The 22,421-nt window shown below is 39.0% G+C and overlaps 1 protein-coding gene across 6 annotated transcripts in view; it reads left to right on the plus strand.

Annotated features, from left to right (window-relative positions):
• Positions 1–22,421, plus strand: part of cabp4 (calcium binding protein 4) — a 115,600-nt gene that overhangs the window by 7,958 nt on the left and 85,221 nt on the right. For 5 of the 6 annotated variants that reach the window (XM_088342869.1, XM_088342865.1, XM_088342870.1 and 2 more), the window contains exons 2-4: positions 11,676–11,732; positions 14,956–15,057; positions 15,312–15,444. In XM_088342869.1, coding sequence (XP_088198995.1) covers positions 11,677–11,732; positions 14,956–15,057; positions 15,312–15,444 — 291 coding nt within the window. In that variant the 5' untranslated portion in view covers position 11,676. The remainder of the gene's footprint in view (positions 1–11,675; positions 11,733–14,955; positions 15,058–15,311; positions 15,445–22,421) is intronic. The other variant, XM_088342866.1, reaches the window with a different exon arrangement.

A 22,421-nucleotide genomic window follows, 5' to 3' on the forward strand; every position in this document is an offset into this window, starting at 1 on the left:
ATTCCCGCGGCAATTGTAAGAGTTGTGATTAATCTGGCAGATGTTGGTAGAGAACCGGTAGCGTTGAGTGGTCAGCATTATGAGTTAGCATAAAGTTTTTAACTCAGACAGATGTATTTGTAATTTTCAACTTGGTTCTGTGGGGGGACTCCGCCCCCACACACCCCCCGGTACTGGCAAGTTCATTTCAGATGGGCCCATAATCGTTAGCAACAAGGATATGCCTTGTGGAGGTCTAAAAATCACATTCAAGGTCATAACATAGTAATACCACTGTTATTACACTTTAAAAACTTACATGTTCAAATAGAATGGGCCGTTTGATTTGAATTGGTCCACCCGGAATCCATTGAGCCTATTCATTTTGCTGATTCGTTAGCATGTGGCCATTAGCATAAATTTTTTGCATGAAGCAGTTAGCATTTAACCATTAGCATAACTTTTAAGCCTCTAACCATCAGCATAACTCATCAACATGTATCCATTAGCATAGTTTGTAAATATGAATTTGTTAAAATAAAGCCATCACCGAAATTTTTTAGCATTAAGCAGTTAGCATTTAGCTGTTAGCATCACTTTTTAGTATGTACCCATTAGCATAACTCATTAACATGAACCCATTAGTATAGTTTGTAAATATGAAGTTGTTACAATATAGCCATTCCCAAAAGTTTTGTGCATGAAGAAGTTAGCATTGCCCACAGTGTTTACAGCTAGCTTGCGCTAATACTTGGGCTGGCTGTGCCAGCCGCCCATTGCGGACAGTGTTTACAGCTAACTTGCGCTAATACTTGGGCTGGCTGTGCCAGCCCAACTCGTCACCAATAGTTTCTAGAGCTAGCATGAGTAAGCATGGCTTCAACCTCTCATCGCTAATACCAGCCCAACACCTTGCTAGCGGCGCACATAACTGTTAGCATCCTCTCGCTAGCATCCACTCTTTGGAATTCACCATTTACCCATAGTTAAAGGGCCCCCTCAAGCCACCCTGGACAGTCCCTGCTGAGTCCCTACTAACCTATGAAAAAGCCCTCGTTTCCATGACTACCCATAGAAATGAACGGGCCCATGTATTCCGGATGGGAAATTCTCAAAACCTATTATTCCGGATGGGGACTTTTTTTGGTCTCCGCGGGGCCCCGGAGACTCGTATCGAAAATCTGTATTGTCGCAGGAGAGTCCTGATTCGGCCGGAATTTTTGGTATATGAATCGAGAGGCCCGTCAAATTTGGCGGAAGAAGATAGATATAATAATTTGAATAAGATCTCGGGGGATTATAATAGCAGGCACAACTACAATGCCCTGTGCTTACAGCACTTGGCAATGTACCGTATTTTCCGCCCTATAAGGCGCACCTAAAAGCCTTTATTTTTTTCAAAAGCTGACCATGCGCCTTATAATACAGTGCGCCTTATTTATGGATCAATTTTAAAATTGCAAAGTTTTCCAACTAACTTGCAGCCGCCGACTAGAATTTCTCCCGAACGCCAAGTAGTACGCGGTGTATGCTGGGATTTATTTACCGGCGTTTCATTGGCTAACCAATGTGTCAATCATCATTTGAATCGATCACTATTGGCTAAAGTTATTCGGAGGTCAAGGGGCGGATCCTTTTTATCATTTACAGGCTGGCATTGGCTCAAACGGCAAACAAAGCCTGCAATTGGCCGAAAAAGATGTGTCAATCATCAGTTGAATCGATCACTATTGGCTAAAGTTATTCGGAGGTCAAGAGGCGGATCCTTTTTATCATTTACAGGCTGCCATTGGCTTAAACGGCGAAACAAAGCCTGCAATTGGCCGAAAAAGATGAATGCGTATAGCATGTGACTGACGGCATAGAGAAAGCATTTTTTTCTATTCTGTATTTGTAAATATTGTATTCTCCTGGATTTACTACCCTCACGGATATAAGAGGACATTGCCTGCACATCATTATGAACACAACGACTTCGGTGAGCTTACTCCGGGTTTTATATTGTCCCTGTATCTTGTTTCAGACTGAACTCGATGTTTCTGTGATAAGCGGTGCAGATAATGGATGGAATGGAGTGTCTATTTTTAAATTAAACTCAATTCCAAGTGTTTATTGTCATATGCACAGTAAAGTTGCGAGCGAAAAGGAAAATAGATACTAAGGAATGGTTAGCATTTCTTGAATCCCAAGACTTTAACCTTCCGAATGATGGAACGATGCATTTGAGTGACATCTTACGGACACCGCATCCGCACGTGTTCTCGACACGTATTTGCGTCTTTGCAAGCTCTCGGAATGTTAAGGGGGTAATAAGTTGGACTGAACTATCTGACTGTTTTGTCCACATTCCCATTGTAGCGCCTTATAATCCGGTGCGTCTTATGTATGTCAAAAATAGGACCAAAAACTATTTTTTCGGGGTGCGCCCTATAACCCGGTGCGTCTTATAGTGTGGAAAATACGGTAGTTGTGCCTTGCTGAAGCAATCAGAACTAATGAACATATTCTGCAGTTCTCAAAGGGACAGTGTTTTTTTTCTAAATGTGCCTGTAATGTGTAGCACAACTAAAAATGAGTCCAAAGAAGAATACAAACTACGGAGACTGAAAAGCACTCATTTTCTTCACATTTTTACCCGGTCTTTCACAATGAAAGACAAAAAGAAGAGAAAAATATTTTTTCAAAGTAATAAAAACTAGGGAAGAAGTAAGTAAAAGAGGCAAAAAAGGAAAACGGGACTGAAAAGAAAAGATGAGGAAAAGAAAGCAAATTTTGGAAAATGAAGAAAAAGAAAGAAAAGGATTAAAAAGAAAAGGGACAAAAGCAAAAACTTTCATTTTTGTCTTATTTCTTTGTTTTCTTTTTTCCTTTTTTTCAGAAGTAACAAGGGGCATTTTGGTCACTTTGAGTCTCCGCATTGTGCTCCTTTTTGCTTTTAGCACTCGTTTTCTGTGGCACCACAGAAAACAGTGAAATCTAGTGCGCAAATAATATACACTGTCCATTTAACTGTCATATTGGGCAGGGTCCCAGATGAGCCAGATGAACTAATGAAAAGAACCATATATGGCTCACGAGTCAAAGGTTTCTGACCCCTGATGTAGACTAAAACCACCCTGTGACATACAAAAATCTGCAAAGTAGCTCCTTTTCCTTTATTATCATGCACTTGCAGCAGTCTCTGCGCTCAGCAATAGTCAACTGCAAATAATGAATCGTGGCCACAATCATGCATTTTATCTTAGGAGGGCCAGAACTAAAGTGCCTTCTACTGGTCCCCGCTCGCAGCAATATGGGATTGGGGATAATGGATCGCGGCCGCACAAGTGCACTTCATTTTATTCAGAAATACTTAAATGCTACCTATACTTATATATATTTTTTCTTAGTTATAACTTTTTGGCAAGTGTGGCTCAATAAGGTAAATAGGGTAATGAAAACTGAAAAAAACATAAAAGTCGCACCCCGGCCAAACTATGAAAAAATGCTATTTATAGTCCTTATATAGCAATTTTTAGTCTGGACAACACTGTAGTTCTAAATAGTGGTTTTGAAACACTCCTAGCTACTGTTCACTAAGCGAAACTCATTTTCGAGTCTCGAGACAAAACCTGTGAGATGGGAGGGGTCAAGTTTAAAATGGAGCAGCAGAATCTATTTCATTTGAATGATCTGGTTGTGGACAGCACTTCCAGGATAGATTGTCTTGGGGCTAGACAGCCCGTAATTACAGTTGACACCTTCACAGAAAAAAATACAAAGATGCATTGGGCCTCACCTAGACTCAACCCTCATTTGCTCAATAAACTTTCACAACCAACTCCACTCACAATCAGATCTTTCGTACAGGAGTGGGCAGAGTACAGCCCCCAGAAAACATGCGGCCCCTCAGGCTCTTTCATCCAGCCCGGCAAACTAAAATAATTAGAATGTACAACAGTAAAAAAAGTTGACAAAGTTAAAACTTATATAAACTCTATGTTGGCAGAATTAAACAAATAAAAACAAGCATTAAGGTAAATAAATTTATTAGCTCTGTCCGGTGACCCATCGGAGCCATCACCTCTCGCCCGGCCAGGGCTGCGGCCACTCTCCCCGAGTCTCCGGCCACACTGCCCGCCCCGGTGTGTCTAGTTAACTTCTTTCACACAGGAAACAGATAAATACACCGGAAATGCAACTTCAAAATAAAAGAGTACAAAACTGATAAACGTACAAGAGATGCAATTAGACTGATTATTGAAACGTTACTTCATGTGTGTGTGTGTGTGTGTGTGTGTGTGTGTGAGATTGTTTTTATATTTAGGAATATAAAAACAAGTTATATTCACACAGTGAATTCTGAGAAATGTTACAACCAAAACGACCAACCTATCAAAGTACAAGTAATAATTACATGTATTGGGCGACTTTGTCCCCATTGTCCCTTTGGGTGTTTACAACGATAATATAACAACAGAAATACTAAAAAGTTACTACAAAACTAAAAATCAAATTTTGGGCTTAAAAACAGGCACCTTATATATTGTAAAATTAGAAAAAATAAATAAAAATAAATAAATAAAATAAAATAATTAAAAAAATATATATACATATATATATTTATATATATATATTTTAAGCATTTTGGAAAGGGCGTTGCTACTTCGCGGATTTTCACTTTCCGCGGGTGGTTTTGGTCCCCATTAACCGCGATAACCAAAGGGATTACTGTACTACGATTCAAAATATATATATTTCTACAAAAATATTGCTACAAAAGTACGACAGAATTACTACTATGGAAATTCATTAAAAATCTACAGAAATACTACAAAATGTTACTATGAAAATACTTCCAAAATACCTCTACAGAAATACTACAGAACTAACACTACAATAATACGAAATAATAAAAATACTACTTCCGTAATGTAAAAACAGAAATACTCCAGAAATACAACAAAATAATTTTATAAAAACATTAGAGAATTACGACATGAATAATACAATGGAATACTTCAAAAATAGTTCTACAGAAATTCTACAAAATTACAAGTATAGTAATACTATAATAGAAAAGTATGAGTACAGAAATACATGATGTCACAAAGGTGAGTATGTACACCCCTCACATTTCTTCAGAGATTTTTAATTGAACACTTAACAAAACAAGAGTAACAGTATAAATTTATTTTTCCCTTAAAAAAAACAACCATTGTAGCTAATCGCTGTAGTGCTTTATCAATCATTGTAGTCAAATCTCTGTAGGGTTAAATTGACTCAATTAACACCTAAAAGAAATATTTTCCTTGAAAATCACAATGACCCAGCACAGGTGATCTATTCTCAGAACAAGTGCGCGGGCACCTCAGCTGTCTTCAGAGGGCACCATATTGGAGACCCCTGGTCTACAGAATCTGTCCCCTGGCCAATGGGGACGTTGGGGACAAAGTTGGCACAACTTTTGCTGGGCAGCTGGAGGAAAACACCTGAAGAGCTGCTTATGGCCCACGGGGCTGTATATTGCCCACCACTGCTCTAGTGCAGGGGTCTCCAACAGCAAGGAGTAACACATAGGGCACCTTGATAACCCACTTCTGAAACAAGAAATGTGATTTAATTGATTGATTAATTACGTGTTTTATCTTAATGACATTTTAGGTGAGAACTGATTTTTAATTATTAGAAATTTTTCAAAATGATTCAACAGGGTAGGAAACATACTGTACATTTCAACATGCAATATTTTATTTCTTCTTTACCTGAATGAAAATGGTTTTAATTACAAATGACAACTTTTACAGCATTTTGCAGGAATCCCATTTAATTCTGTAAGACTATCAATTTCACTTACACGAACCATGTTTATACAAATAATGATTATGTAAGATTTAACAAAAATAAACTAATTTTAAAATCAATCTTATCACATTTCAACTAATCACTACTTTTGCAGCCGTTAAAACAATGCATTATATCTGTTGAACTTAGTAAAACATTTGTAACAGTTTTTCAGTATTTTAACTTCCATTTTTGCCATGATACCGAAATGTTGCCACGAACGACATTGCCATTTCTTTCTTTGCCTGTTAGTGGAAAGGCTGGCATTCCAAGGTCTTCACCAGTGTACTGTGATCTGGAGTCTAAATTGACATTGAAACTCTCAGTGACTTTTGCAGGTGTGTCCTGTGTTTGTTCCTAATGAAGTTTATGTCAGAAAAGGCTGATCGATCGATAGATCAATAGATAGACAGACGGGCAGAGGGACAGAGGGACGGGTGTTTCAGCGTTTGACCTGAAGCATGTCAACGCCTGCATTGACCAGCTGGCAGAGATGGGAAGCTGCGTCGTGGCCGTCATAGACTTTCTGGACTAGTTAACAGGCTGGGGCATCGTTGCTGTCATGCACTTTCCGGACAAATTTTCAACACGTTACCTAGTGTTTACTATGTTTGTGTACTGTAATTCTAAATGTAATTCACCCTGGTCATCCTGAAAGGGGGATTACCACTTCCCTTCTCAAGGTTTCTCTTTTTCCTCACGCTGAGGTTTTGAGTTATTCCTTGCCCACATGTTGGTTTAAGATCAGGTAATTGTGTAATTGTAATCCTGTGCAGTACTTTGAGAAATTTTGTGATTAAGGGCTATAAAAATAAATGTGACTTGACTTGACGGGCGGAATGTCATGACCAGAACAAACATGGGACCCAAATGCGTAACATTCACACAACAGTTTATTAAGGAATCAGGGGGATCCGGGAGAGGAATAAACAGCGAGCACCAGATGGTGGGCAGGTGGGACCGGAAGCCCTCGCAGCCGGTGACAGTTGGCGAGGCAGACAGCCAGGGCCAGAGAGCAAAGCGGGATTGTGGATCAGAGATAGTCGGATAGCCAGGACAGGAGAACGAAGCATGGTCTTGGATCAGAACAAGTTGGGTATGAGGACCCAACATAGGAGGATAGGAGAACAAAACGTGGTCGGGGATCGGAAGCAAGTCAGGGAACTGGAGACGATCGGGAAGCCATGGGCAGGGGATAGATAGCAGGAATCAGTGGAAGAATTCAGGCAGGAAGACGAGGTGGGCAGGCAGTTCACAGGATGCTGGAACAGGTGGGAATCAAAACGGGAGCGAGAGTCAAAAGTGCTAGCCTTGCATGTGCTGAGGTTTGCTGACGGACTGACAAAGAGTTACCGGAAAAGAAGCGCTTAAATAGGGAGAGGCATAATTAGGAAACGAATGGCAGCTGGGGCTTATCTGTTAAGATTTTATCATTTGATACGTTGTATCAGTTAATTGCACATTAGTTGATTGTTGCAGCCCATGATATTAAAAGGTCACGACTAACGCATTACCAAGCACCCACTCCTCCCTTTTTTACAATTTAACATGCTAGCAGCGTGTTGCAATCAGCATGCAAGGCATGCACACTGATTGTATAGAAGCATGACAGACAGGCAACCACTACTCAGTCATGGCGCGTTTTAACCCCGCTGGGAGTTGCAAGGCGCTCAGTTTGGTGACGGCATGTGACATCCACGGTTGTAATTTAACTGTCTGTTCTCCGTGTCTCCACCGAATAGGGCCGGCCGATGGCTGCCAGAGCAGATTCCGGGAGTCGGTCTTTGCGGTGGTGAATTGAGGCGTTTATGTTGATAGCTTGTTCGCGCGTAGTGCGGCTTTTTATCATCTAGTCATGATCGTAAGAATCGGAGATGTCCGTGACACGACATTAATCAGTCTTGCTAACAGTCGAGCATAAGTCAAAACTCTTTGCAGTTGTAAGATACTACACAGCCACAAATGCATTTCCCGTGACCTTTTCCAACCACCGTTTCTGCCATCACAAAAAGATTCACAATCCGTCAAAACAAAAGCAGGGCAAACCAAGCCCCTTTCATCTACAGGAAGAGACCAGACTCTCCAGCTTTATAATAAAGATTTGAACCACCTAAGTGTTCATTTGTAATCAAAAGATTATTTAGGTTCCTTTGAATGTGGTTATGATTCATGGCATAGGTTTATTTTTTGAGTGTCTAATGAAATTTCGCCTACTGATCAATCAGTCATTTAGAGAGCTTTATTTTGAAGAGCATCAACATAAAAGTTTGACCAGTCACAGGACACACCTCCGGTGACCAATGACCTAATTGGCCTAAAAGTGCAGGCAGGAATGCCTGCTCGCCCTCTTTTTTCACTTTTACTTCCAGCCCCTTGGCGAGGAAGCCTGGCACGATCAGACCACGAGGCTTGGATGGTCTGTGATTCTTTCTCTCCCTCTATCGGCTGAAAGAAAATATTTCACAAAGAACTGCTTTTGGTGATGGCCATAAATCCATTTCATTGTGATATGCTATAAAGTAATTCCTGATCATTGAAATTAGTTGTTTATCTTAAAATCAGGCGTATTGATCAGTACTTTCAACCTCTACAGAATACCCGGCGCCCCTTCCTCCTCTTCTACACCACATTTCTTGTGTCAACAATGTAATTTGTGTTTTTTTTAATGAGATTTTGCTTGCCATGAAAATAAATCGTAGTTTGTTTAGAATAACACAACATTGCATTCAATAGATATCAATGAATTGTAAAATCGATAATTTAAAGCTAAGATACAATTTGTTTGGAGGATTACTTCCCTCATGATACAGTAAATATTAGAGGCTTGTTCGATCTTTAATGGATCTTCAGCCCCACCTAATTGGCGATCCTATCACCACCAAATCCAATTTTAGAGACCAAAAAATGTAATTTAAAGCAATTCTCTCAACACAGTGGATGATTACATTCAGGTGAATTGAATTATTTACTGTTACCTCAAGGTGTTTGAACATCATCTTTTTCTGACTCTACTTCATTTAAACAAAATCCAGACGAAGGCTACGTATGAGCAAAACTGAACAGGGTCACACCTTGTCAAAGATCCATATGGTCATAGATTTGTTGCTCAAACACTAGTAGGAATCTAGCAATTGCAGAGAAAAGGAAGGCCATCAGGCCATTATGGTCCTTGTTCAACCCACAAAAACAATGACAATAGACATTCAGCCTGATTTACGCATGTGGGAGGATGTAACAGGCTATACAAGTGCCACTTTGTCGTAGAATAAATGTACAAACATGGGCCATCAAACCCTTTTCCTTTCATTCAAAGTTTGAAGCACTCTGTCATGATTAAAACATGATTTGGGGTCCACCCCTTAAAAGGGAATTTACCACAAATATTTACAAGCTCTTTTGCATACATCATTTACTAAACAATAAAGCAAAGTAAGAGGTTATCCCTCTAGTTGAGCTATGCCTGCAGTCAAACCGTCATTTACCATGCATGTCTTGTGACACCGGAATACCATGAAGAGGCCCAAAACCGGGTTCGTAATATTTGAAAATGCTTGAAAATGTTGTGTTTTTAAGGTCAGGAACACGCTTTAATTTTGGATGAAGTATTTAAAAATGCTTGAAATTTTTGCCATTGCCATGTTTCTTGGCAGTCATAGTGCATATACCACGCAATAAGTGAAGACAGTTTATTTAAAAAAAGGGGGGGGGCACACTCCTGTTCTGGAAGCTTGCTATTATCGCGTTGTCATGTGAAGTGTCACCACCCCCTATTGGTCGAAGCCAAGAGGACAGCTCTATTTAGAAAAACGCCACTTTTGGCTCAACTCACTGAGAAGAGCTTGCTCATTTGGTTCCCAAACGGCTCCTCCGATTTTTTGTTTTTTTAATGATACATTATCGTTAATAATAAAATGTTATGCAACAAATTATTTAGTAATTAGTAATTTCATGTTTTGCAATGGATCCCAGCAAAACACAAAAAATCCATTTTGATATTCACAGAACAATTCTAACTTTTTAAACACTGAACCGATTTAAAGTCGAACAAACACAAAATCCATGAAATGGAGAACAATTAACAGAAAGTCCAACATATTTATATTTAGTGCGATGAACAAATGAAAAAAAGCAAAAAGATGACTATTTACAATTTGATTTAAACCAATTTAGACACTGAATCTCTGAAAAACACAAAAGATTTAAAGATTCTCTAAGATTTAAAGATTGAATGCACTCGGGCCTATCAATATTATATAAATAAGTCAAAATTTTGATAACATTTCTCTTTTTTATACAAACTGTACCTTCTTTCTTTTATTGTCTTCTGTATTCAAATCGACTCTTACCTGACATCTCTAAAGCCCTTCCCGTGTTTGTAAACAAGTGTGATGTATTGAAGTTGCGTGTGCATTGTTAAAGCAGAATGACAGAATTCATGTCAGTTTATGTCAGCCAATTGACACAAAAAGATAGAAGATCATAGATAGAAACAGCTCAAAATTGTACAAGGTATGTGCTAGCAGCAACATAGCAACTTTATTTTACCCTTAAGAAATGACAAGAAATGTTCTCCTGATTAATGCTGGATTTAATCATTTAAAGGTACTGGATAAATTGAAAAGTTGCCCTTAAAAGGGCTAAAAAATTGCTTTAATTTGGCTTTGAAAAAGATGTACCAACCCTGCAGAAAGAATAAAGCCCATAGTAATACTGGTAAATTAGTAGATAACCCTGCAGTTCTTCTGACACTACAAGGTGGCCAAAATGAATAACGTTCTCTTTGAACAGTAAATATATAAGTATTATTTGAATAAATACATGATAACTATATAAAGATATTTAACAAAGTCTACTCAAGCCGATATACCCCTTTTTTTAAAAGCAATCATAAAAATCAAGATTTGGGTCTATGAAATGATATGTATATGAAATTATGGGCTTACTGCAGGAAGCTCTTATTAAGCTCTTATTCGTGTTTTTATCGTGCAAAATTAACATTTTAGAGTTTTTTGTTCATTCAACAGCAAAAAGAAGTAGAAAAACGTACCAGGAAATAATATTATTGCTCTGAAATCATAGATACATACCTGTCAACCTCCACGGCTCCATGCCCGTACAAACTGTCGTATTTTCCCGTACAAAAATTTTTTTTTTTTTCGGAATGATGTATGATGGGAAATCCCCAGGCGGCAGACGAATGCGCACAGTAGCATCAAACCGCTCGCTTCGTTTGCAACGAAAAAAACGATACCGAGATAGAGGCTTCCGCATCAAACTCCTTTGACGTGATTGATTTGCCGTTTCGTGATAGTCGGTGTATACCGGATGGTACCCATCATTGACAAATTTGCGTATTTCCGTACAGATTTCCTTGTACGTCGTACTCGTATTAAAATGCATAAAAAATGCATTTGTATGGCAAAACCGTACAGGTTGACAGTATGTAGATATTATTTTCCATCATTGCGTCATTTGTGTTTGCGTCCACAGCGGCACACATTTTGCTATTCTGGCAAAATATGTAAGAGTATTGCGTGTCTCCATCCAGCAGAGGGCACCTAATAAGTGTGTCATTGTGACAGGTTCAATCACCCCACACCTGCCTCAACACTCAGGGTTGTGTGATCTTCCTTTTCCACTTTCATTTCCCCCCCATCACCATTTTCTAGATGCATTTTGATTTGTGAGGTCTGTTTTTTTTTTATTTCTGGCGGTTTTATTCGTTTTTTGTTTGTTTGTTTTCTTACGATTTGTTCATTACTTTGTTGTACTTTGTTGGGTCCACCGCAAAATATCAACAAGATACTAACTTATGATGCTGTCTCCGATTTGAAGTCAAATTCTACTTATAACATTTCTGTTTTTTTCTGCAGGATGTCTTTCCAAAGTGTAAAGGAAAGATCTGAAAGTCGAATATCTTCTGCAACAAGGTTAATACAATAAGAAAAAAAAATCAAAATGTTTATGACTGTAATCCCTCTTTCATTGCTGTTAACGGGGACTCACTGCGATATACAAAAAAAACACCAAATAGCCCCTCCCCTTCCGTTAGCAGGTTCTTTGCAAGCCCCTCTCCCAGCAGAAGTCCACTGGGGATAAAAGATTGCAGCCGCACAGGTGCTGTACAATTTAGGCATAAAGAACGGAAAAAAATAGGCACCACACATGACATGAAATTGCCATTCTGGCTCCCGCTCTTTGTAATAGACAAATGAGGATAGTGTCATAATGGCAAGCTTTCGCGGCCTCAATCTCAAAGAAATTGTGCTCTGCCAAGCCTTGCTCTCGGCAATAGTGGACTGGGGAAAACTGATCACGACTAAAACAGTGTTGTTTATTTTTAGTGGCCCACAACAGCTCACCTCAGCGACCAAAACTGAAAAAAGCGCTCTGCCAGCCTCTTTTCAAAGCAATAATCGACTGGGGTTAATGGAATATGGCGACTTATGCGCATTTCATTTTAGACAGGCCACAATGGCACAAGAAAGAAAGGTCTTTTGCTAGTCCACTGCAATATGGAGTTAGGGATAAAGAAGTGCAGTTTACTTTAGTTAGTATTAACAGCAAAAATGCTATTGGGGGTAATAGATTGCGGCTATTTGGGTGCTGCTCACTCTAGGCGGATATCACGGCAGAAAAAAACGTTCAGGCCTGAAAAATGTGTGCTCTGGCAAATGATAAATGGACTGGCAAATGGGCTGCATTTGTATAGCGCCTTTAATCAGTCACTGAAGACCTCCAAAGCGCTTCATAAAGTACTTCACACTTTACCCAAAAAACACACACACACACTTACACACCGATAACCAGAAGCAGCCATACAAGGCCTCTACGTCCGTATCAGGGGCATGCGGGGTTCAGTGTTTTACCCAAGGGCTCTCCGACATTTAACTCGAGGAACCGGGGATTGAATTCTGGTCCCAAAACGACCACCCTGCCTCCTAAACTGCTGCCTCTGCTGTTGGCCTCTGCTCGCAAAAACCCGACTTGGAATAATAAACTGCGGCCGGATATTCATTTTTGGTGGACAGAACGGCAAAAAAAAAAAACATTAGGCCTGACAAAAATGTGCTCTGCCAGTAGCCGCTCACCGCAATATGCTATCTATCTATCTACCCTGGTCATATCCCACGAGAAGGGTGACCGACAGCAAGACAAACACAAAAAGAAAGACAATAAAAAAAGATACAAATTGGCGGAAAACACAGACAAATATTTTGGGGGGACCATGGCCAACCCAAATGCCCAAACACCCAAACAATTTAGGCACCTCGTCACCTAAGTTGGTCATGCTTTCGTCGCTCCAGGTGAAACATAGCAGTAACAGGGCACTGTAATAGAGGGGAACTTTTTGTTTAAATTAGCCATTACTACTAATGTAATGAAAAGAAGCTAGTATACAACAGTTACTGTGAGATATTTTTGACATGTTTATTAACCATATTATCAAAATTACAAATTATTATTCGTTCCCACCATAAACAAGTGTAACTTTGTGGAGGTGTTGTGCTTTTCCTCATCAGTAAGCTACATACCTGTCAACCTGTACGTTTTTGCCGTAAAAAGTACGTTTATTATGGATTTTAAGACGTGTACAACGTACAAGAAAATCTGTACGGAAAAACGCAAATTTGTCAATTATGGGTACCATTCGGTATACACTGACTATTCACGAATGGCAAATCAATCAAGTCAAACGAGTTTGCCGCGGTAGCCTCAATCTCGGTATAGTTTTTTTCGTTGCAAACGAAGCGAGCGGTTTGATGCTACTGTGCGCATGTGTCTGCCGCCTGGGGATTTCCCATCATGCATCATTCAACATCGGATTTCATGTGGTAGTTGTGTCGTGAAACAAAGTCCGTCTCTTTTTAGAGAACCGTCTTTTTCGGCCCGACTCATTAACGATGCTTTCAAACGGCTCACTTGCTTTAATGTATTATATTACGAATTATTATGTTGTATAAAAAAATTAAGAAAAAAAGGAAGTGTAAAGGGAGAAAATGAAAAAAGACAGGTTTGTAGTTATCCCTTTAATCAGTATATTACCAACAATAATTTAATGCAGAAAATGAATTGATAATTTGAATAAGAAAATTCTACTTAATTAAATTTGCATGTATTTTTTCCTTCCACAGTGAACGTCCAAGCTACTTATTTTTGAACTTTTTCAAAAATAAATCTCATTAATGTCGAGCAACTCAGTATCTCACAACAAAATGTTAATTAACAATATATATGATATAACAAAACAGATGTAAAATATAAGATGTTTGAAAAAAATATATGGTGTAAGATTATTTTGTATTTTGTACGGGAAAATATGACAGTTTGTAAGGGCATGGAGCCGTGAAGGTTGACAGCTATGATACTATTGAAAAAAGATTGATTAAAGAGTGGTACTTAAGGAAAAGAGCTTGAATGCTTTCTCTCCTAGAATATTGTTACAGCAGAGAGACATGTTAAAAAAATATTAGCCAGCAGATGTTTATTGAAGAACTCCTATTATAGTAACAGGGTGAGACTTGCACTACAATCACAGTAAGTAATTTTGAATAATTTATTCTGCATACGTACATGTGTTCTATGGTAGAGGGCAGTTTAGCATACTATATTTAAAAAAAAAAATTGTAAAAAGTATTACAGTAATCCCTCGGTTATCGCGGTTAATGGGGACCAAAACCACCCGCGAAAAGTGAACATCCGGAATGTAGCGACGCCCCTTCAAAAATGCTTTTTAAAAAAAATGATAATAATATATTTAATTTGTTTTAAATTATTTTATTTCATTATTATTATTTTTTAGACCTGCGAAGCTCTGAACTCGCGAACGTGGAACCACGAAATAGCGACGCCCCTTCAAAAATGCTTAAAAAATAAATTGATTAAAATTTAAAAAAAATATTTTAATTATTTTCTTTTATTATTATTTTTTTTTAGACCCGCGAAGCTCTGAACCCGCGAACGTGGAACTGTGAAGTAGCGAGGTCCCACTGTAGTCCATTTTTACACAAAACATACCGTCTTATGTCACTGACACTCAAATGTGTTACCAAAAGAGACAGCAACTGTTTTTCTTTTTTTTGTTAGTGTAAACTATCAACTAATGTTAAATGTAATTTGAAAAGGCCTAACCATGTTTATCTCCCACCTAAGCATGTCTCCACGAGGAGGAAGGGGCCTGGCAGCCAGCAGATCCCCAACAATGGGCAGATTCAAGAACAAAGCTCTCCAGCTCAGCCTCTCCAAGAAATTCTGGTTTGTATTAATCTATTTCTCATCAGCACTGATTAAAAGAAAGAAATAATTAGAGATACTGATTGGTACATCAGCTGCAAAACAAGCCCTCAAAGATCCAAATGAAAGGATGCTTAACCCCCACTGACTCCATGTAATGAGATGTGTCTACTGATTGGTCCGATCATTTTTAGTCTGTTTGATGCAGCCAGGGTGATTTTTTTTGTAAGTGAATCTTGTCTGAGCGTTAGCTGGGGATGTGTTTGTTGATTCAGCTCAAAGTCTCCCACGACACCCAAAACGGGCAGTGGCAATGAAGAGACTCGCCGACACGATAAACAAAGCCTCAGCAACAACTCGGCAGTGGCGGCTGCCTACGTCACCTACCTCAATAAACTCTTCGGACAGGTCAGTTCCACCACAGGTTGAATGTTACATGAATAATTCATAGATCATAGAATTTTAATGGAATATGAAGGCAAATAAGTGGGAAGCTAGTCAGCTGTGTTCACTCCCACATAGGTTCAAAGGCTAATAGCTGACATTAACAAAAAACTCTAATGCATGCTAAACAAGAGTACAAGACTACTGTAAACCCCCTGGGATATGACATTATTCCATTCTGAGGTGGGGATTGAAAAGGTCACCCAATGTGATCATGGGCTTCTTGGTTGCTTCTCGGATTAGTTTTCTCCTCGTTTGGGGTGAAAGTTTAGAGCAGAAGTTGGGAACCTATGGCTCGTGAGCCATACATGGCTCTTTTAATGAATACATAGGGCTCAGAGAAAAAATATACTTATTCAAATCTCATCTGGAGCACTCCAAATCTGACAAGCGACTTGAGTCCGTAGAGCGCATAGCTGACGTAACGTACTACCCACTACAGGTTTCAATCAAGGTGTCACCCCAACAGACCCTGTTTTGGCTGTATGTCGCCAAAGAATCCTCTATATCATGGGTGTCCAAACTTTTCAAAAAGCGGGCCGGATTTAGTAAGCTGAAAATGTGTATGGGCCGACTAATTAGCCTAGTATTCCATGAACAGTCCTAGATAAATTCATGCTCCTTGAAAGGTTTGCGGTGCTTGGCCATCAGACCTCATAGAATTATTTTTTTTTATTTTTTTTTTTTTTAGAATTTACTTTTATCGTCATTCTTTGTAACAATGCACACAGAACGAAATGTCGATAAACCTGACCCGTACAGTTAAACTGTAGCGAGCCGATGCAGCCGCAGAGCAGGCGCCCTACCATCTAGGCTACCGAGCTATCTATCTAGGATTTAGTAACGGAATAACTCTACAGAATAGGTACCTAGGTACCAGGAAAAGTAACTACTGTCGTTACCTTAAAAATAAGTTGTTGTATGTCAAGGAATTAGAAATCTAAGCAGTATTCGAGTCAGTTCAATAGAGAAGAACAGACTGGTAGTAGTGTTATAGAATCTTGGAATATTTATTGCACCTCACCAGAAACAGATTTTCCCTGCTCCTAAAGCGCAACAAAAATCAAAAGTAAAACAACCCAAAAATAACACTCCAAAGTAAAAAAGATAAAGTGAGTTTAATCAATTCAATCTAACTTTCACAACCTGAGACAATTGGTCAAGTAGACACAGCCTACTGTACTACAAGTATTTTCAAACAACAAAAGTAAACAGTTCAACAATATAAATTGTCTTTAACACTGCATTGTAAAATAAATAAATCAAACTTTCACAAACTAAGACAACTGATCAAGTAGAAATAGCCAACTTCAATTCAAATATTTTGTTCGCAACAAGTCAATAGTAAAACAATATAAAGTGACTATCCAATCTCTCTCTCTATATGTAATGTTAAGTGTGTAATAATATCATCCATAATGCCACATTTTTACTGAGTGTGTCATCTAATGTTAATAGTTGTGTGTTGTGGTTAAATCCGTCTACGGCAACACACCTCGTCTCAATTAATTTTTTTCAAGTCAAGTCATTTTTATTTGTATAGCCCTAAATCACGAAGAGTCTCAAAGGGCTTCACAGATTGTTACACTATATTACACAAACTATTTTCAACCGACAAGAGGAGTAGGTTATTCGTATGCAATGGAGTAGAAGTGAGTTTTAAGTTTAGATTTAAACATTTCCACTGAGGTTGCAGATCGAATCTCAGGGGGAAGAGCATTCCACAGCACCGGTGCCCGGATGGAGAACGCTCTCGAACCAGCAGAAGACTTCTTTGCTCTCGGGATCATCAGAAGACCAGCACTCTCAGATCGTAGGCTTCGGCCCGGGACATAGTGGCAGATCAGATCTGAAAGATAAGAGGGAGCAAGTCCATGTATGATTTTGTACAATACTAAGAGAACTTTGAAGTCACATCTTTGGCTAACTGGGAGCCAATGCAGGTTAGCCAAAATCGGTGTTATGTGATCGTACTTTTTTGTCCTGGTTAAGAGCCTCGCTGCGGCATTTTGTACTAGCTGAAGAGACTTGATTCTGGACTTCGGGAGACCGGAGAGTAGTGCATTGCAGTAATCGAGACGGGAGGTAACAAATGCATGAATTATTGTTTCCGCATCAGACTGAGACAGTATTGAACGGATTTTAGCAATGTTGCGAAGATGGAAGAAGGCAGTTCTAGTAATTTGTTTTACATGCATCTCAAAGGATAGTTCAGGGTCAAATATGACACCTAAATTTTTAACTGAGTCACTCTGTGTGATGTTTATTAATTAATTAATTAATTAATCCAAAGTAACAATCCGCTTTTCACCGTCAGTAACGGTAACAACAGAAAAAATAATTCCTTAGAATATACCGTTACATAACAGCATTACTGTATTAATTACGGCGTTATTCCCAACAGTGGTGATTATAGAATGGATTAACCGTGAAAAATCTAGGGAGTACTGTATATTGTATTCATCTGAGTCAGTTTTGTTGTGTATCCTGTTTTTTACCATCACAACGCTATCATTCAGAAGCATTACCAGCCTCTAAGGCAGAGGTGGGTGAACCACGGCCCGTGGCCATCATGGTCACGTAGAAATAGCCTACTGTCAGGCTTTTCGATCTGGCACGCAAAACAAAAATGGTCAAAATATAATGACAATATATGTAATAGTAAATTAAGTACTACTTATAAAAAAAAACCATTTGGGTACTTCAACAGAAATACGACAAAAATACAACTACAGTAACACTATAGTACAAAATGCGAAATATTGCAAAAGAATGCTACAAAAATAGTACTACAAAAATCTTAACGACAAAACTACTTCAAAAATACTACTACATTAATTTTCCAAAAATACTACAGATATACTCCAAACGTTATATTATGGAAACACTACAGATATACTACAAAAATACTACATTGACAAAACTACGGTAATTTTATAAAACTAAAAATCAAAATGTTTATAAACAGGTTTTAATATATAAGTTTGCTTTAATTGTTATTGTTTCAAAAGCAATTTGATGAAACTAAATATTATTTAAAAACATTCCCACTCTTTGATGTCTTTGCATGACACAACAAAATGTCTATTCAAAATATTGACTTTTCAGTGTAACAACAAATAAACTACGAAATACAAGGACAAAACATATATTTAGAAAATAAGCTAAACATGAAACACATCCCAGAAAAACACTCAAAACTTAAATCAAAATATGTTCTAATCTAAAATAAGATAACATACGTAACAATTTTAACCTTATAAAAATCTATCTATCCATCTATGCTGGTCATATCCCTCGAGAGGGGTGACTGACAGCAAGAAAAACACATAAACAAAAACAAAGAAAATAAAAAAGGGAAAAAGTACCCTAACACCCAAACAAGTTAAGCACCTCAGCACCTAAGTTGGTCATGCTTTCGTCCCTCCAGATGAAACGGGACACAAGACAAAAGCGGCCATATCACTCGGGTCAGGGTGACACAACACACTCTTGTGTTCAACAGCAGGGCCCGACAACTTTCACCGGTTTACCCCCGCCACATTATACGGGTGCCTAGCCCATCCCTTAAAACGCGTCCAAAACATCCCACTATCCTTTCACAACACCTATCAACTCATTCCTATCAACAAAAGAGCTCTAGCTTCCACTATATTTAAATGATGATGGCAACACGCATCGACGCAGCGACTCAAAGCTCTTCAGCTAATTTTCTATTTATTTCTGTTTTCTTGTCTTTTTTAATTTCTTTTCTGGACACATGCGTGGCCAATAATACCTATAGTCGGAAGGAACATATACAATTGGGTCGGCGTCTAAATTTCGACTTTTTGGGGCTAAGCTAAGGGAGTTACATCGGTGAAACGGCAGAGAAGGACATGAAGATGTGGAATGGTGCCTAATTCCACCAATATTTCGACGCCTGAGACTCTACACGCCCGAACAGCAACATCTTGTGACGATTTCTACAAAGACTTCAGCTAAGTTCAAAGATTCAGCAAAGCTAAAATTTTTTTTTTTAAATATTAGATCGCTTGCTCCTAAAGCTCTACTTGTTGATGATCTCATTCATGATCACAAACTTAACCTGATTGATCCGTGTGAAAATTCCTTGAGACCGGATGAGTTTTCACCGTTAAATGAGGCTTCTCCTCAAGACTACGTGAGCTGTCATGTAGCACGCTCTTTGAAGAAGGGTGGCGGTGTCGCGCTAATTTATGAAAAAATACCAAGGTACTCCCCGTACCTCTAATAATTATATGGTGTTTGAGGCTCTTGTTATGTGGTCCTCTTTAATGTTAATTTATGTAGTAACTATTTATCGCGCACCAGGACCATACTCAGTTTTCTTAGATGAATTCTCTGAACTGTTGTCTGACCTAGTAACCCATGCAGACAAAATAATAATTGTGTGGGACTTTAACATTCATATGAACTCTCCACTCAGTTCACTTACTGTTGTTTCTGTCTAAGTGATACATATGGTATTAATGAAATGATTAATTTGCCGACTCATAAAAATGGATACAGACTAGACTTGGTTCTGACTCGAGGAGTTTCAACCTCAAATGTGATGGTGTTACCGTGTACTATCGTTATTTCTGATCATTATTTGGTTTCATTTGAGGTGCTGGCTAAATGTTGTATTAAAAAAACTGAAAAATTTAGCGGAAGCAATATAAGCACTGGCATAGTTTCTGAGCTCTCTCATCTTCTTTCAGGAGAAGTTGCATTGTTTCCTTTATATAAAGGCTCTATTGACTCACTCATTAATGAGTTTAATGCCACCGTGGCTAGTGTCCTGGATTCAGTGGCGCCCCTAAGGCTTAAATCACGACCTAAAAGACGCACGCCTTGGTTTAATGATGAAACGAGATTGCTTAAACAAGATTGCTGGAAATCTGAAAGAAAATGGCGCGCTACCATGCTTGAGGTTTTCCGTCAAAACTGGTCTGACTACTGCAAAATCACCTTATTTTTCGAAGGTGATTGCGGCACAAAAGAATAACCCCAAAATCCTTTTCGACACTTTAGCATAGCTAATGAGGCAACATATTATTCCAGATAGTTTTACCCATTCAGGCCATGACTTTATGGTCTTCTTTAATAAGAAGATTCAACGCATACGGGAAGAAATTTCTAAAGACAATGTGAATACATCACTTATTAAAGGTCTGAAATCTATAGATGCGCGACATGGTGGCTGTCCAGGGATTTTTCCCCGATTTAGTGATCTGTCACTTGACAATCTTTAACAGGTGGTGAATACGGCCAAACCGACTACTTGACTGTTTGACTTGCTTCCGGGTTCGCTGATTAAAGGTCTTTTTTAGGTCCATGGACCTTCAGTTCTAAATATTATAAGCATATGGTCTGCATTTAAATAGCCCTTTTCAAGCCAATGAAGACCTCTCAAAGCACTTTACAATGTGCTTCACACTTACCCATTCACACACACACAAATAGCGGCCATGCTCATTGGGGGCATTAGGGATTCAGTGTCTTGCCCAAGGACACTTCGACATACAACACGAAGGAGCCGGGAACCGAACCTGCGACCTCTTGATCCCAAGACAAGCGCTCTACCTCCTGAGCTAATGCCGCCCCATATCACTCTCCTCAGGTGTAGTTCCAGTGGCTTTTAAGTCCGCTGTTATTAAACCGACACTGAAATGACCCAAACTTGATCCAGAAAGCTTATGTAATTACAGTATAGACCTGTGTCAAACCTACCGTTTCTTTCTAAAGTACTTGAAAAAGTTGTGGCACAGGAGCTGAATGATTTTGTATCCGAGAACAATCTTTTCGAATCTATGCAATCAGGTTTCAGGGCTAAGCGCTCTACTGAGACAGCCCTGATTAAGGTAACCAATGATCTTCTACTGGCAATGGATTCCGGCGCTTCATCACTCTTGCTGCTGCTGGACCTTAGTGCTGCCTTTGACACTGTGGACCATAATATCTTACTAGAAGGTTTGGAAAAATGGATTGGTCTCATCTGAACCGTCCTCTTACGGTTCAGATCTTACCTCTTAAATTGGACGCACTGTGTGAAATATGGTGAAATGACATATGAGCCCTTTAGTGTTACCTGTGGTGTTCCGCAGGGTTCAGCACTTGGCCCCCTTCTTTTTAGCATTTACATGCTTCCATAAAAGATAGAAGAATGGATGTCACTTAACTTCTTGCGCCTTAACTCTGAAAAGACCGAAATGCTAGTTATTGGTCCATTTAAATGCCGTGACTTGTTCTCAAAAACAGCTCTGAACATTGACAAATGTAATATCACCCAGAGTGACACAGTCAAAAAATTAGGTGTCATATTTGACCCCAATCCATCCATTCAAACACAAGTTAAGAATATTACTAGCACAGCTTTTATCCATCTTCGCAACATTGCTAAAATTCGCCATATGCTGTCTCAGTGGATGTGGATATCATAATTCATGCGTTTGTCACCTCCCGCCTCGATTACTGTAATGCACAACTTTCCGGTCTCCCAAAGTCCAAAATCAAGGACTTCAGCTGGTACAAAATGCTGCAGTGAGGCTTTTAACTAAGACAAGAAAGTTTGATCACATTACCCTGATTTTAGCTAACCTGCATTGGCTCCCTGTTAGCTTAAGATGTGATTTCATGGTTCCGTTGGTAGTATACAAAATCCTGCATGGACTTGCTCCCTCATATCTTTCAGAAATAATTTCGCTCTATGTTCTAGTCCGGAGCCTTCGCTCTGAAAATGCTGGTCTACTAGTGATCCCAAGAGCCAAGAAGAGATCCGCAGGTTCGAGAGTGTTCTCCATTCGGGCCCTAGTGCTGTGGAATGCTCTCCCCGCTGAGATTCGATCTGCAACCTCAGTTTAACTGTTTAAATCTAGGCTTAAAACACTTCTACTCTATAGCATATGAATAACCTATATTTTAAGTTGACAATATCTGTG

The sequence above is a fragment of the Urocampus carinirostris genome, chromosome 8 (genome assembly GCF_059441175.1).
Source record: "Urocampus carinirostris isolate Australia breed hairy pipefish chromosome 8, RoL_Ucar_1.0, whole genome shotgun sequence".
NCBI classification, from domain to species: domain Eukaryota; kingdom Metazoa; phylum Chordata; class Actinopteri; order Syngnathiformes; family Syngnathidae; genus Urocampus; species Urocampus carinirostris.